The 15,840-nt window shown below is 38.3% G+C and overlaps 1 protein-coding gene across 1 annotated transcript in view; it reads right to left on the bottom strand.

Annotated features, from left to right (window-relative positions):
* Positions 1 to 2,944: 2,944 nt before the first annotated feature.
* Positions 2,945 to 15,840, bottom strand: part of LHCGR (luteinizing hormone/choriogonadotropin receptor) — a 63,509-nt gene continuing 50,613 nt past the window's right edge. The window contains exon 11 of the mRNA XM_004264962.4: positions 2,945 to 6,214. Within this exon, the coding sequence (XP_004265010.2) occupies positions 5,125 to 6,214 (1,090 nt within the window). The 3' untranslated portion in view covers positions 2,945 to 5,124. The remainder of the gene's footprint in view (positions 6,215 to 15,840) is intronic.

The following is a 15,840-nucleotide window of genomic DNA, read 5'->3' as shown; positions in this document are numbered from 1 at the left end:
TATCACAAATACTACTATATTGCCGTCTTTATTTATGTGGCACATTTTATCAGAGAAAAAAAGTCACTGTCCCATTTGTGTGTCCCTCCTATATTTGATTCTATTCTGTTACATTACAGAAAACTTTTTGATGGTATTGGCCCACTAAGTTGATTTCACTACCTACTGATGGGTCATGACTCACAGTTAAAAATATTTTTAGCCCATGTGCCAAAGATAAAGTGAGACAAATCTTAATCCATTTTTTTTTTTTTTTTTTTTTTTTTTTTGCGGTACGCGGGCCTCTCACTGTTGTGGCCTCTCCCGTTGCGGAGCACAGGCTCCGGACGCGCAGGCTCAGCGGCCATGGCTCACGGGCCCAGCCGCTCCGCGGCACGTGGGATCTTCCCGGACCGAGGCACGAACCCGCGTCCCCTGCATCGGCAGGCGGACGCTCAACCACTGCGCCACCAGGGAAGCCCCTTAATCCATTTTGAAAGAGTAAATTGTACTTTAAGTCCTGCAAGTTGGTGGAGTTTACCTGAGACTTGGCTTTAATGTGATACTACTTTTACTTTCAGGAACCTCTTTATCATGTCCAAGCTTAACACTTCTTTTTGCATATTTTAACAAAATATCGTAAAGTAAGTTATATGTTCTTATAAATACAGTAACTTGGCAAATGTCATCCTACATCATATTATAGGTGGTGAATGTCTCTGTGAAAGAAGTTTGTTGTGTTAAATGAAATTTATGTAAGTATCATGTGTAGTAATTTCCTAACGCAAACTTTTTCTCATGCATGCATCCTACAGTGCTTTTTTTAACATACTTTCCACTTCTCCCTGTAGGCTAAGGTGGTCTTGAGTTTGCACAGTCTCTTAGGGACTGACCAACTGACCTGCCTGGATTACCTTCTTTACCTATTTTATTCAGTGTGCTATAATATGTGTAAAAGATTATCTGTTACAGCTCAGACTTCATAGGGCAATGAGACTCCAGTTCTGGCTGAGGCACTCAGTTGAAGTCATTTAAGTTGTGTAGCCAAACTAATAACTTAGAATGAATAGCAAAGGTTAATTGGGTGGTGAGCAGGGGAATTTAGTGGGGGAATTTCTTTTGACTCTTGTTAGTAGGTTAATGCTGTGCTGTTTTTCATGTAAATATACTCTGAGCTAGGTGGAAATTTTACTATTTGTAACTAGAAAGCTAAATTATAAATAGGTAGCTCATGGTAATAACTCTTAGGAAGTGACTTGATATTAATAAAAATATTGCACATTTTGAAGAAAAGATTCTTTCCAGTTGTGAACACATTTATTGAAATCTTAGTGACATAAAGATTCTTAATTTACACGTGGGCTTATTAATACATTTTTGAGGAAACTAAAACCAGGCCCTTTATAGCAAATGTTATAACATTTGGACAAAATGCCTTTTAAAAATATTTTGTAAGTTTAGATGAGCTACTCCAAATTAACTCTTTTTAGTCATTTTGCAACCTACAAGTGATAACGTCAAACGTGGTAAAAAAAAATACATGATAGAAATATAAATTTCTTGAGCATTTGATGTTTTTATGATTTATGTATGAGAGATTATACAGATTGGGAACATACACACTTTCTGTGAGACCATCTCATAAGGAAAACGCTTCTTAACAAGGATTGTTTTATATTTCAGTTATAAAAGTGAATCAGCTAAAAATATTAATCACCTCATGTGCAAGACTAGGATAGATATAGTGGGAGAAATGAAGAAGTAGGAGATGAGTATATCACTAAAGGAATTTATAAGGTAGGTGAAATAAGAGATACACATGTAAAGATAATACCAGCAGTGTAGAACAAAAAATACGTGATACAGATGACAGGTACTAAAGAAGTCTAAAGAGATAAACCATTGTGGGTTACATATTTATTATTTATGCCCTGCTTTATTTGAAGTAAAGGCAGTGTCTTGACTATAGTGGATTAGGGAGGGAGTAGATTAAGAAGAATTTGATAAGATAAACCTGTAGCTGGGATCTTAAAGAATGCAGGAGGAGGACAGGTAAGGAAGAAGGTGCGCCAGATGGTAAGAGTGGCACAGGCACCAGCATGGAGATGCATAACTAGGGGAAAGTAATTGGGACAACTTGTTTCATGTAAAAAAACGGGAGATAAAGTGAGCAAACTTGAGGGTGGATTCTGGAGCTCTTTGAATGTTAGGCTAGGAGCTAAAATTTATAGGTAATGATGAGCTGCTCAGAATTTTTGGCAGGTGTGTAATAAGATGAGATAGCATTTTAGGATGATTAATCAGTGGCGGTGGGGATGAGAGCATGGACATGGGAAAGGTTGGATATGAATAAAAATGAGGGAGGTATAGTAATACTCCAGAGGTAAGGGGAAATGGCCTGAGATGTGGGCATGGTGGTAGGGAAGCAAAATAAAGAACTGATGTGGAAGACAATTGAAAGGAATAATTAGTGAATGAAAGGATGTGAGAATGAGGAAGACAGTACACTATGACTCTATATGTTAAAACTTAAATTATAATGTAGAAAATAAAGATCAGTATTTGTGGAAAAGGCTGTAAAAGTTGTTTTCAGAGTATAGGTACAAGTACCTTAGGCTCAAACAATAATTAAGAGTTCATAATTTAAAGTTTCTCCACAAGGTTATATTTTATTTTTTCTTTTGTTTTACGTTCTGTTTTCCTTGCTTAGTTGTTTTGGTTCTGTGATTGTGAATCAGAAAGTTTATTGTGTGTGTATACAGCAACATGACTAATTAGCATTCTCTCATATCATTGAGACAAATTCTAGAACACTGGCTTACAAGAGAGAGGACTGCATTTGAGTAAAGACAAGTAACTAGTTGTGGAGTAGAAAAGTCAGAAATATAAAAAACACATTACAGAGAAGAGATATTTTATAAAGTTTATACTTTTTATCTATTTTGAATAATCTTACAAAATGGCATAATGATTGAAAGCAGACTAAATGTTTGGAGAGTCTAGTTATGCCTACACATTTATTTAATAAATGCCAAAGCAGAGCTAAAAACTGGAAATAGGCCAGATATCCATTGATAAGAAAATGGAAAACAGTGTTATATTCATACAGTGGGATACTATTCATCAATGAAAAAGGAATGAACTACTAATTCAAGCAGCAGCAGTGATGAATAGCAAAAACATTGTATTGAGTCAAAGAGCCTTACACAAAAGAGTGTAAACTGTATGATTCTATTTATATGAAGTTCTAGAGCAGACAAGAATTAATCTATGGGGAAAAAAATCATAACCATTATTACCCCTGTAGGGTAGGGGTGAGGGGTTAATTAAGAAAGGGCATGAGGAAACTTTCTGGGGTGAGTGTTCTATATCTTCATGGAGGTTTTGGGTGTCTGCATTTCTCAAAATGCATTAAATGGTATGCTTAGGATTTGTCCATTTCACCATATGTAAATTTTACCTTAAAAATGTAGACAAATACTAAACTTTGGTTAATGATAAGCATGCTGAAGCGTTTAAGGGCTGACAATTACTGAGGTCTGCAACTTAAAATGCATCAGAAATGGATGGATAAATACTGCTAGATAGTTATATAGGTGTGTTATGAAACCAATATAGTAAAATGTTGAATCTAAGTGTACGGGTGTGCACACACAATTATTTCAACTTTTCTTATGTTGGAAAATGTTGGGGGAAATTGAAAGAACTTTGAACACATATTAAACCTTTGGATGACTATGATTTACCAGTATGGGAGGCAGTAGAACACAGTGGTTAAGAGGCTGGGGTCCTGAACAGAACTTTGAGTTTGAATCCCATTAGTTGAATCTTTTATTAGTTTTGGGAACTTGGGAATATTGTAATAGGTTTTCCTCTATTATAAAATGTGAATAATATCTTCATCATAGAGTTTTATGAAGATTAAGTGGGTTAAATTATATAAAATACTTATCAACATGTTTGGCATATAATAAACTTTCAGTAAGTTACTTTAAAGTGTCAGAAGAACTTACAAAAACCACTGCAATTAAAACCGTAATTTCATTGTCCTATAAGAGTCAATTCTGATAAATAAAAATACCTCTAGCAAATATTGGATGTATTTTTCTATACCCTCAAAGATAGAAATGATGAAAGTTAAGCATTTTAAAATATTTAAATATTTTCTTTTACTTCCATAAAAGATAGGGCCCTAGAAAGAAAAAAAAAATTTTTTTTCCCTTATTGATTTCATAACTTCAGTGTAATTCAGCACATTTGTTGGATACTATTGCCGAGATCCTGAGCTAGGAGACGGAAACAAAATTGAGACAGGGTTCCTACCCACAAGGAGTTTACAGTATACTGTTTAATGCTTCATTGCTCTTTAGAGACTAAACACCAAACCAACAGGCTGAAATGTGCCTTCAGATGCTTACTTTACTTTAAATAGTAGAGCCTAGATGGGATAGATAAATGTCTTTAGGACAGCACTATCCAACAGAACTTTCTGTGATGATGAAACTGTTCTGTGTATGTGCTGTCTAATAGGGTAGCCACTGATCATGTGTGGCTGTTGAGCATTTGAAATGGGGCTAGTGCAACTGAGAAACTACATTTTTAATTTCATTTTAATTTAGCTACATGTGTCTGGTGGGTACCAGATTGAACAGTGCATCTCTAGAGTGTATTTCTCAAGCTATCTGATGAAAAGGACAAGTTATTTTAAACTTCAAATGTTACGGACTAACATTTTTATAAAATGCAATAAAAATTATTGCAAGGACAAAAAGAAAAAATTAAAGACATGCAAAATATCACCTCATTTTTAAAATATTAGATTCAACAGACATAAAATTACTCTGCCAAAATTGCTGTAAAAGTTTCTAAACACTCTCACCTTCTGTATGGTCATGTGCCAGTGACGCATAGTTTTTGGACTGGCAATGGTCATAGACCACACTTTGAGCTAGGAAGAGGTCTTTTTTTGCCTAATGTGCCTAACATAATTTCCTGAAATCAGCTCTTTGTTAAAATTACTGGTACAGGTAATTTTTTTACATATTTAAGTATAATTCAGTAATGTGGTTACTGATATAACAGTTAACACTCCTTACAGCAAGTCTTGTCCAGGACAGCTGAATATTGACATTGTAATGTGGTCACTTACAAGGTAGACTGGGAAGGCTTATTTGATCCAGTGAAGCCATTTTTGCAGTTGGAGGTATAAGCTGAAAAATCCTTCCTCCTATAAAGTTCAGCTCGATATTTACAGCAGCCAAATTTGCTCAGCAACAGAAAGAAATCCCTTCGGAATGCCTTTGTGAAAATTGCATACAGAAACGGATTGGCACACGAATTGACAGGATAAAAAAGAACCAGTAAAACCTTAGAGTTGGTTACTGTAATAAGGGGCACTTTGAAGGCAGCTGAGATGGCAAAGAAAGAGATTGGTGCCATGCAGGTGAAATCGGTGAAGATGAGGACTGCCATTTTCTTAGCAATCTTTGTATCTTTGTTAGTAGCCATCAGCTCCGGATTTTGAACTGCAAAATAAATTTTAATGTAGCAAGCACAGATGATGATGAAGGCCACCACATTGAGCATCAGGATGGTTAATATGTAGACCTGTGAGAGAGTGGTTTCCACATCCATGGGGAGGCAAATGCTGACCTTCATGTAATTGCTGACACCCACAAGAGGCAACATGGCGATTAGAGTAGAAAAGAGCCATCCTCCAAGCATAATCGGAATGGCATGTTTTAATCGCAGCTTTTGGTCCAGCTGAATAGCATAGGTGATGGTGTGCCATCTTTCTAGTGTGATGACTGTGAGGGTGTAGACAGAAAGTTCACTCGCAAATACAGTGAAGAAGCCAGCAGCGCTACATCCACTCCCTGTCTGCCAATCTATGGCATGGTTATAATACTGGCCTTTGGTTTGGGCATCAACTGAGGCAATGAGTAGCAGGTAGAGCCCCATGCAGAAGTCTGCAAAGGAGAGGTTGCACATGAGAAAGCGGGGCACTGTCAGTTTATAACGACTGGTCAGGAGAACAAAGAGGACAGTCACATTTCCCGTGATGGCTAAAATATTAATCAGCCAAATCAGTACTCTAAGGAAGTCATAGCCCATAATATCTTCACAGGGATTAAAAGCATCTGGTTCAGGAGCACATTGGAGTGTCTTGGGTAAGCAGAAACCATAGTCATAATCCCAGCCACTCAGTTCGCTCTCAGCAAAGATGGCAGAATAACTGTAAGAAGAATAGTTTGGCTCAATGTAAACTTAGAATTTTTACGATTCTGGGTATTGAAAATATTCAGCAATCATCCGTAGTGTTTTTTTAAGGAAAATAAACAAAAAGCAAACAAAGTCACAACAGCCTTAGTCTTACATTTATTTATCTGAGAACTCTGAATTGACGTAGGATTTCCTTAAGAAGGGAATGAAAAGCCATTTAGACTTTTTTTTAATATGTAGATTTTACACAATGATGCAAAGACTTAATGAAGCTGTTTACAGAGGATGATTTTCTTTGGAAAACAAATTTAGAGACATAATCTTGCTTGCTCAATGTAAAAGAACCCTTTCTTGACATTTTCTTAACTATTTATCTCCTTTAGTTGTCAACCAAACTGTTACCAAGCTGTCTGTCTGTAGTAGAACACAAATGGGATTGGAAGGCTCACATCGTTAAAGATCACCAGGTACTGAAGGACATGCTTGCACTTAAGTCCCTGGCTAGTCAGATAGGCCAGTTGAGAAATAGAAACCAAGGGTAGGTTGCTCGATAGAAATTTAGGAGCAGAGGAAGAATAGAGTCATGAACAATAGGAAGAAATAGTTTTAAATAGATACTTCTTACAGTATGAGTCAAATTCAGAGAGTGGATTGAAGAGGGGCTCTGTCCCTAGAGAAGGAATAGTCCCACCTCCGCCACTCCCTTACTCCCAACCACACTGGCTACTGCTTGAGTTCAGATTTTCATTTTCTCTTAAGGGACAATTACATTAGTTTTCTTCCTGGCATCCTTCCTGTAGTTTTAGCCCTCTTCTAGTGCATCTGTATATTCCTTCTGTATGGCCTTTCTTACGCACAGATATATTAATTCAAACATTTCCTAGATTCTCATTGGCTAGGGGATAAACTCCAGACTCCTTGTGATGACCTCTAAGTCTCTCCTTGATCTTCGTCCTGTCTCCTTCTCCAGTCCATCTCGAAGAAGCAGTCGTGCTGCACAGTGCAGGACATCGGCTCTCAAGCAAGACTGCCTGGGTTCCAGCTTTTACTGGCTGTGTAAACCTGGGAGAGTTATTTTAACATCTCTGTACCTCAGATTCTTCATTTGCCTAGTAGGGATAATAATCATACCTCCCTCATTAGGGTTGTGCTAAGGATTAATGTATTAACACATGTAGATTGTTCAGGATAATGCCTGACACCTATTAAGTGCTCAGTGACTGTTAGAGATTCTCATAATTATCTCTTGCAAATCCCCTGTGCAACCAACCCTTTGGTCACATGAAATGACATGTGGCTCTCAGAATAAGTTCTACTGTTTCATCCCTTCGTATTTGAATGTGCTGTTTCTTCTTCCCTTTCTTTCCTCATTTCTCTGGAGAATTCCTCCTGATCTTTAAAGATAAGCATCTCTATGAAGCCTTTCCTCTACACCTCTAAGGAGTTTATCACCCCTTCTCTCAGCCATGACTGCACTTAAGTACTATTGTAATTCTCAAACTAGATTGCCCTTATGTGATGATGCATGTCTTCTTTCATAGTCTGTGAGGCTATTCTTTAATAGCCTTGAAGTCAGGGGATTAGGTCTTATTTATGTCTAAAATCTCAGTGCCTCACATAGTTTTAGCTCAGACTATCCATTCAATAAATGTTTGTGGAATGAATAAACCAGGGTGATGCTGGCTTGGAAAGGAATTGAGAGGATACAGAGACAATGAATGATACAGTATGATGCAAGTAGGCTTAACAAATTTTCTCTTTGCCCGCAGTTGGCTAATACAATCTTGGGAGGTGGAGAAAGGGGCATAATTTTTCTGTCAGGGCCATTACAAATATGTATTTCACCTTAGAGTTCCTCACACATTAAAAGAGCATTTTTCTCTAGTCTTAAAACTTAGCTTCTCATTTTCTGTAGAAGGAAGTGTGTACCTAATACAGTGAGTGAGTGGATAAAATGATATATTTGAGCAATACAATTACCTAAGGGAAGAAACACATTTAAAAAAAAAATGGAAAAGAAATCTATGACCGGGGACTCCAAAAACGTGCTAGCATATCATAGAAACCACACTGGAACTGGAGAAGTACTGCTGCCAGACACAGGAGACTGCATAGGAACCTCACTTGTTTTATTATTAAATGTAAGTAGCACATTTGTTTGTCCTCATGCACATCAGTATAATTACTTAATTTTTAAATCTTTAAAGAGATATGGTGGTTATAAGAATGATGAGAGAAAATAGGTTTTTTCTTACCATTGGCAAGGTCCTTAAAGACCAGCTCATTGAACCCTTCATTTTATTGGTAAGGAGACCAAGATTAAAGGAGGTAAGTGACTTGCCTCAGGTCCCTCAGCACTAGGCACTAGTGGCAATGCTACGTCTTCCTGTGTATAGTCCAGGGGCCTTTCTTCTACTTCACTATCTCTCAGTCAGTATTTTTCAAGGTGTGGTCCTTGGACCACCTACATCAGAATTACCAGAGTCTTTGTTACAATGAAGATTCCTGGCTTTACTTCAGACCCTGAATCTAACTCTCTAGGGACAGAGCCCAGGAATCTGCATTTTAAGCAAGTTCCCTGGATGATTCCTACAAAATAATAGCCTTTATATTTAATCAGATGAAAACTTTCCAACTATTGCCGCTTTAGTTTCCCTTACTACTTTCCCGTTATTACAACTACTTCAGCTGCTATTAGAAGCACTAATTCAAAGCCACTAAAAATTCTGCCATGATTTCTGAATAAACTTGTATCACTGAGAGGTCAAACATGTTCCCTTGGAATTCTCTGGTGGCGCAGTGGTTAAGAATCCACCTGCCAATGCAGGGGACACGGGTTTGAGCCCCGGTCCGGGAAGATCTCACATGCTGCAGAGCAACTAAGCCTGTGGGCCACAACTACCGAGCCTGCACTCTAGAGCCTGTGAGCCACAACTACTGAGCCCGCATGCCACAACTACTGACACCTGCGCGCCTAGAGCCCGCGCTCCGTGACAAGAGAAGCCACCACAATGAGAAGCCCTCGCACCGCAATGAAGAGTAGCCCCCGCTCGCTGCAACTAGAGAAAGCCTGTGCGCAGCAACGAAGACCCAACACAGCCAAAAATAGATAAATAAATTTAAAAAAAAAAGTTCCCTTTCCCATTCCCCTGGTCCCTTGCTCTTTCTTTTTTTGCCCTACTGGGCACATGTCTAGCAATTCTTCTCCTTGGTGATTTGTCTTCAGACCAAAAACCTACCTGCTGCTACTTAACATGTGTCCTGGGATGGCTCCTGAGGGCAACAACATGACTGTTGACAAAACCCAGCATGGAGCTGTCTTTAGTACTGAAGGCTGTGCAGGGAGTGTGAATGGACTTGGATGGGCTTAGCAATATTGAGTCAGAGGAAGGAGAAGCAGTAGCACCATTGCTCCAGTTACAATCAACAGGCAGGAGAAAAGACAGGGATTTTAGGAGGACAGTGGGGCCAACCATAGCAGTAAGGGCACCATAATATCTTGGGGAGAGCAGATAAGACTTAGTGGCTGGCTCTAGAATTTCTAAACTCCAGGGACTCGGGAATAGCAATCTGGTGGGAAGGGAAAGAAGGGGACTTATCACACAAGATGCTTTCACAGGGAACACACTCTTTTTACTTAGATTATGTGTTAATTTCAGGTAGTTTTGGGGATGCTGAAGATTAGAGGACTTGTTTTAAAACAGTGTTAGCATAGTAAACTCAAGATTGGATGCTCAGTTTGAAAGGCATGGAGTGGTAGGGGCTGATGGTTACTGAGACTGAGGTAAGTCTCCCCTTCCCCCATAACACCCCTTGATGGTACCATTGACTCTACCCAGAAGTGGTTTCCTATTAATGAGAAAAAAAAAAGCCATATGGTTGCAAAAGAGTTATGTGGAAGGTGATGATGGAGAGAGTATTGAGAGAGAAGAGTGGGAATGGTGAGGAAAAGGAACGCTGGAGGATCGTTGGTGTCAGACCTAAATGAAGGAAAAAAGAAAAGAAGAATACAGGCTATAATATAAGGTACCCTCGATGCTGTCACAATCTTTAAAAACTCCCTTCACTCTCATGGTTCTGAAAGCCAAATGATATTTCTGCTGTCCCTTACAGTTAAGGAAGAAAGTCTCAAAAAAGATAAGTACTGCCCAGGGATACCTAGTGATATAGGAACATTAATGCCAAAATTCATATCCATGGGACTTCCCTGGTGGTCCAATGGTTAAGACTTTGCCTTCCAATGCAGGGGATATGGGGTTGATCCCTGGTCGAGGAGCTAAGATCCCACATGCCTTGTGGCCAAAAACCAAAACATAAAACAGAAGCAATATTGTAACAAATTCAATAAAGACTTTAAAAATGGTCCACATCAAAAAAAAAAACTTAAAAAAAAAAGAATTCATATCCAACTCTGAGGAGCTCCATATTACCCTGCTGACTCTATATATCTTGCAGATTGATAGGAAAAAAGAGAAAAGAAAAGAAAAAGATGTAGAGGAGGGAATGGAGATTGGCAAGGTATCTTAGAAGGGCATCTGGTTTTGTAGCCTGAAGGACATGGGGAGGGGAGGGGAGTGGAAGGGAAATAATAAAACTTGTAAATCACAGTAAATGTGGCATAGGGACACTGGGATTATCTTTTGAGGCATATGCTCTTTTACATTTTAACGTATGTGAAGTGCCAAAACAGCTGAAAAATGTTAAAAAAAATCAGTAGAATAGAAGTGGAACTCCTGTCTAGTGTGTGTCAGTGATAGCGTTAAGTCTGAATAATTTTAAGCTCCAGAGCATAATGATCAAGGTGGCCTAAGTCTCCTTGAAGGGAAGTGGCTACTTGTAGAAGCTGTGCCTGCAATCAGTTAATCTTTGTGGAATGCTGACCACATGACTAGTGAAAACCCTTACAAATGAGGCTATCATTAAACAAGCTCTTAGTGACATCAAAATACCTGCAAATAAAATTTTAATTCCTGAAGAGAATTTAATGTAACTGTAGAATGAATTTTATTTTATTATTTTTTTTTTTGCGGTACGCGGGCCTCTCACTGTTGTGGCCTCTCCCGTTGCGGAGCACAGGCTCCAGATGCGCAGGCTCAGCGGCCATGGCTCACGGGCCCAGCCCCTCCGCGGCATGTGGGATCCTCCCGGACCGGGGCACAAACCCGCGTCCCCTGCATCGGCGGGCGGACTCCCAACCACTGTGCCACCAGGGAAGCCCCATCTGTCCTTTTTTTTAAGTATAGTTTTTAGTGCTTGTTATCATTGGTGGATTTGTTTACTGGTTAGGTTGCTCTCTTCTTTCTTTTCTTTTTTTTTTTATTACTTTTTTATTTTAATATTTTTTTATTTTAATAACTATTTTTTCTTATTCTTTCTTTCTTTTTTTTTTCTCTCCCTTTTATCTGAGCCGTGTGGCTGACAGGATCTTGGGGCTCCAGCTGGGTGTCAGGCCTGAGCCTCTGAGGTGGGAGAGCCGAGTTCAGGACATTGGTCCACCAGAGACCTCCCAGCCCCACATAATATCAATCCGCGAGAGCACTCCCAGAGATCTCTGTCTCAATGCTAAGACCCAGCCCCACTTAACGACCAGCAAGCTCCAGTGCTGGACATCCTATGCCAAACAACTAGCAAGACAGGGACACAACCCCACCCATTAGCAGAGAGGCTGCCTACAATCATACTAAGTTCACAGACACCCCAAAACACACCACCGGACACTGTCTTGCCCACCATAAAGACAAGATCCAGCCTTATCCACCAGAACACAGGCACCAGTCTCCTCCACCAGAAAGCCTACACAACATACAGAACCAAACTAACCCACTGGGGGCAGACACCAAAAACAACGGGAACTGCAAACCTGCAGCCTGTGTAAAGGAGACCCCAAACACAGTAAGTTAAGCAAAATAGGAAGACAGAGAAATATACAGCAGATGAAGAAGCAAGGTAAAAACCCACCAGACCAAACGAAGAGGAAATAGGCAGTCCACCTGAAAAAGAATTCAGAGTAATGATAGTGAAGATGATGCAAAATCTTGGAAATAGAATAGAGAAAATACAAGAAATGTTTAACAAGGACCTAGAAGAACTAAAGAGCAAACAAACAATGATGAACAATACAATAAATGAAGTTAAAAATTCTCTAGAAGGAGTCAATTGCAGAATAACTGAGGCAGAAAAACGGATAAGTGACTGGGAAGATAAAATAGTGGAAATAACTACCACAGAGCAGAATAAAGAAAAAAGAAAGAAAAGAATTGAGGACAGTCTCAGAGACCTCTGGGACAACATTAAATACACCAACATTCGTATTATAGGGGTCCCAGAAGAAGAAGAGAAAAAGAAAGAGACAGAGAAAATATTTGAAGAGATTATAATTGAAAACTTCCCTAATATGGGAAAGGAAACAGTCAATCAAGTCCAGGAAGCAAGAGAGTCACAGGCAGGATAAATCCAAGGAGAAACACACCAAGACACATATTAATCAAACTATCAAAAGTTAAATACAAAGAAACAATATTAAAAGCAGCAAGGGAAAAACAACAAATAATATACAAGGGAATCCCCATAAGGTTAACAGCTGATCTTTCAGCAGAAACACTGCAAGCCAGAAGGGTGTGAAAGGACATATTTAAAGTGATGAAAGGGAAAAACCTACATCCAAGATTACTCTACCCAGCAAGGATCTCATTCAGATTTGACAGAGAAATTAAAAGCTAAGAGAATTCAGCACCACCAAGCCAGCTTTACAGCAAATGCTAAAGGAACTTCTCTAGGCAGGAAACACAAGAGAAGGAAAAGACCTACAATAGCAAACCCAAAACAATTAAGAAAATGGTCATAGGAACATACGTATTGATAACTACCTTAAATGTAAATGGATTAAATGTTCCAACCAAACGACATAGACTGGCTGAATGGATACAAAAACAAGACCTGTATTTATGCTGTCTACAAGAGACCCACTTCAGACCTAGGGACACATACAGACTGAAAGTGAGGGGATGGAAAAAGATAGTCATGCAAGTGGAAATCAAAAGAAAGCTGGAGGAGCAATTCTCATATCAGACAAAGTAGACTTTAAAACAAAGACTATTACACGAGACAAAGAAGGACACTACATCATGATCAAGGTATCAATCCAAGAAGAAGATATAACAATTGTAAAAATTTATGAACCCAACATAGGAGCACCTCAATACATAAGGCAAATGCTAACAGTCATAAAAGGGGAAATTGACAGTAACACCATCATAGTAGGGGACTTTAACACCCCACTTCCACCAATGGACAGATCATCCAAAATGAAAATAAATAAGGAAACACAAGCTTTAAATGATACATTAAACAAGATGGATTTCATTGATATTTATAGGACATTCCATACAAAACCAACAGAATAGAGTCCCTTCTCAAGTGATCATGGAACATTCTCCAGAATAGATCATATCTTGGGTCACAAATCAAGCCTTGGTAAATTTAAGAATATTGAAATCGTATCAAGTATCTTTTCCGACCACAACGCTAGGAGACTAGATATCAATTACAGGAAAAAAATCTGTAAAAAATACAAACACATGGAGGCTAAACAATATGCTACTAAATAACTAAGTGATCACTGAAGAAATCAAAGAGGAAATCAAAAAATACCTAGAAACAAATGACAATGAAAACACGATGACCCAAAACCTATGGGATGCAGCAAAAGCAGTTCTAAGAGGGAAGTTTATAGCAATACAATCCTACCTCAAGAAACAAGAAACAGCTCAAATAAACCTAACCTTGCACCTAAAGCAATTAGAGAAAGAAGAACAAAAACACCCCCAAAGGTCGCAGAAGGAAAGAAATCATAAAGATCAGATCAGAAATAAATGAAAAAGAAATGAAGGAAATGATAGCAAAGATCAATAAAAGTAAAATCTGGTTCCTTGAGATGATAAACAAAATCGATAAACCATTAGCCAGACTCATAAAGAAAAAAAGGGAGAAGACTCAAATCAATAGAATTAGAAGTGAAAAAGGAGAAGTAGCAACTGACACTGCAGAAATACAAAGGATTATGAGAGATTACTAGACAGATTACTACAAGCAACTATATGCCAATAAAATGGACAGCCTGGAAGAAATGGACAAATTCTTAGGAAAGCACAACCTTCCGAGACTGAACCAAGAAGAAATAGAAAATATAAATAGACCAATCACAAGCAGTGGAATTGACACTGTGATTAATAATTTTCAAACAAACAAAAGCCCAGGACCAGATGGCTTCACAGGCAAATTCTATCAAACATTTAGAGAAGAGCTAACACCTATCCTTCTCAAACTCTTCCAAAATACAGCAGAGGGAGGAACACTCCTAAACTCATTCTACTAGGCCACCATCACCCTGATACCAAAACCAGACAAAGATGTCACAAAAAAAGAAAACTACAGGCCAATATCACTGATGAACATAGATGCAAAAATCCTCAATAAAATACTAGCACACAGAATCCAACAGCACATTAAAAGAATCATACACCATGATCCAGTGGAGTTTATCCCAGGAATGCAGGGATTCTTCAATAAAAACGCAAATCAAAAAAAACACAAATCAAATAAAAACGCAATCAAAAACGCAAATCAATCAATGTGATAAACCATATTAATATATTGAAGGAGAAAAACCATATGATCAAATTGAAGGAGCAAAACCGTATGATCATCTCAATAGATACAGAAAAAGCTTTTTACAAAATTCAACACCCATTTATGATAAAAACTCTCCAGAAAGTAGGCATAGAGGGAACTTACCTCAACGTAATAAAGCCCATATATGACAAACCCACAGCCAACATCGTTCTCAATGGTGAAAAATTGAAACCATTTCCACTAAGATCAGGAGCAAGATAAGGTTGCCCACTCTCACCACTAGTATTCAACATAGTTATGGAAGTTTTAGCCACAGCAATCAGAGGAGAAAAAGAAATAAAAGGAATCCAAATAGGAAAAGAAGAAGTAAAACTGTCCAAATAGGAAAAGAAGAAATAAAACTTTTCCAAATAGGAAAAGAAGTAAAACTGTCATTGCAGATGACATGATACTATACATAGAGAATCCTGAAGATGCTACCAGAAAACTACTAGATCTAATCAATGAATTTGGTAACGTATCATGATACAAAATTAATGCACAGAAATCTCTTGCATTCCACTGCCAATTACCACTGCAACAAAAAGAATAAAACACCTAGCAATAAACCTATCAAACTAAGAATGACATTTTTCACAGAAGTAGAACAAAAAATTTTACAATTTGTATGGAAACACAAAAGACCACGAATAGCCAAAGCAATCTTGAGAAAGAGAAATGGAGCTGGAGGAATCAGGCTCCCTGACTTCAGACTATACTACAAAGCTATAGTAATCAAGACCATATGGTACTGACACAAAAACAGAAATATAGAACAGGATATGGAACAGGATAGAAAGCCCAGAGATAAAATCACACACATATGGTCACCTTATCTTTGATAAAGGAGGCAAGAATATACAATGGAGAAAAGACAGCCTCTTCGATAAGTGGTGCTGGGAAAACTGGACAGGTACATGCAAAAGAATGAAATTAGAACACTTCCTAACACCATACACAAAAATAAAC

The sequence above is a fragment of the Orcinus orca genome, chromosome 13 (assembly GCF_937001465.1).
Source record: "Orcinus orca chromosome 13, mOrcOrc1.1, whole genome shotgun sequence".
Taxonomy (NCBI): domain Eukaryota; kingdom Metazoa; phylum Chordata; class Mammalia; order Artiodactyla; family Delphinidae; genus Orcinus; species Orcinus orca.
Note: the sequence above shows the minus strand (reverse complement) of the source record. Positions and strands in the feature narration are given on the sequence as shown.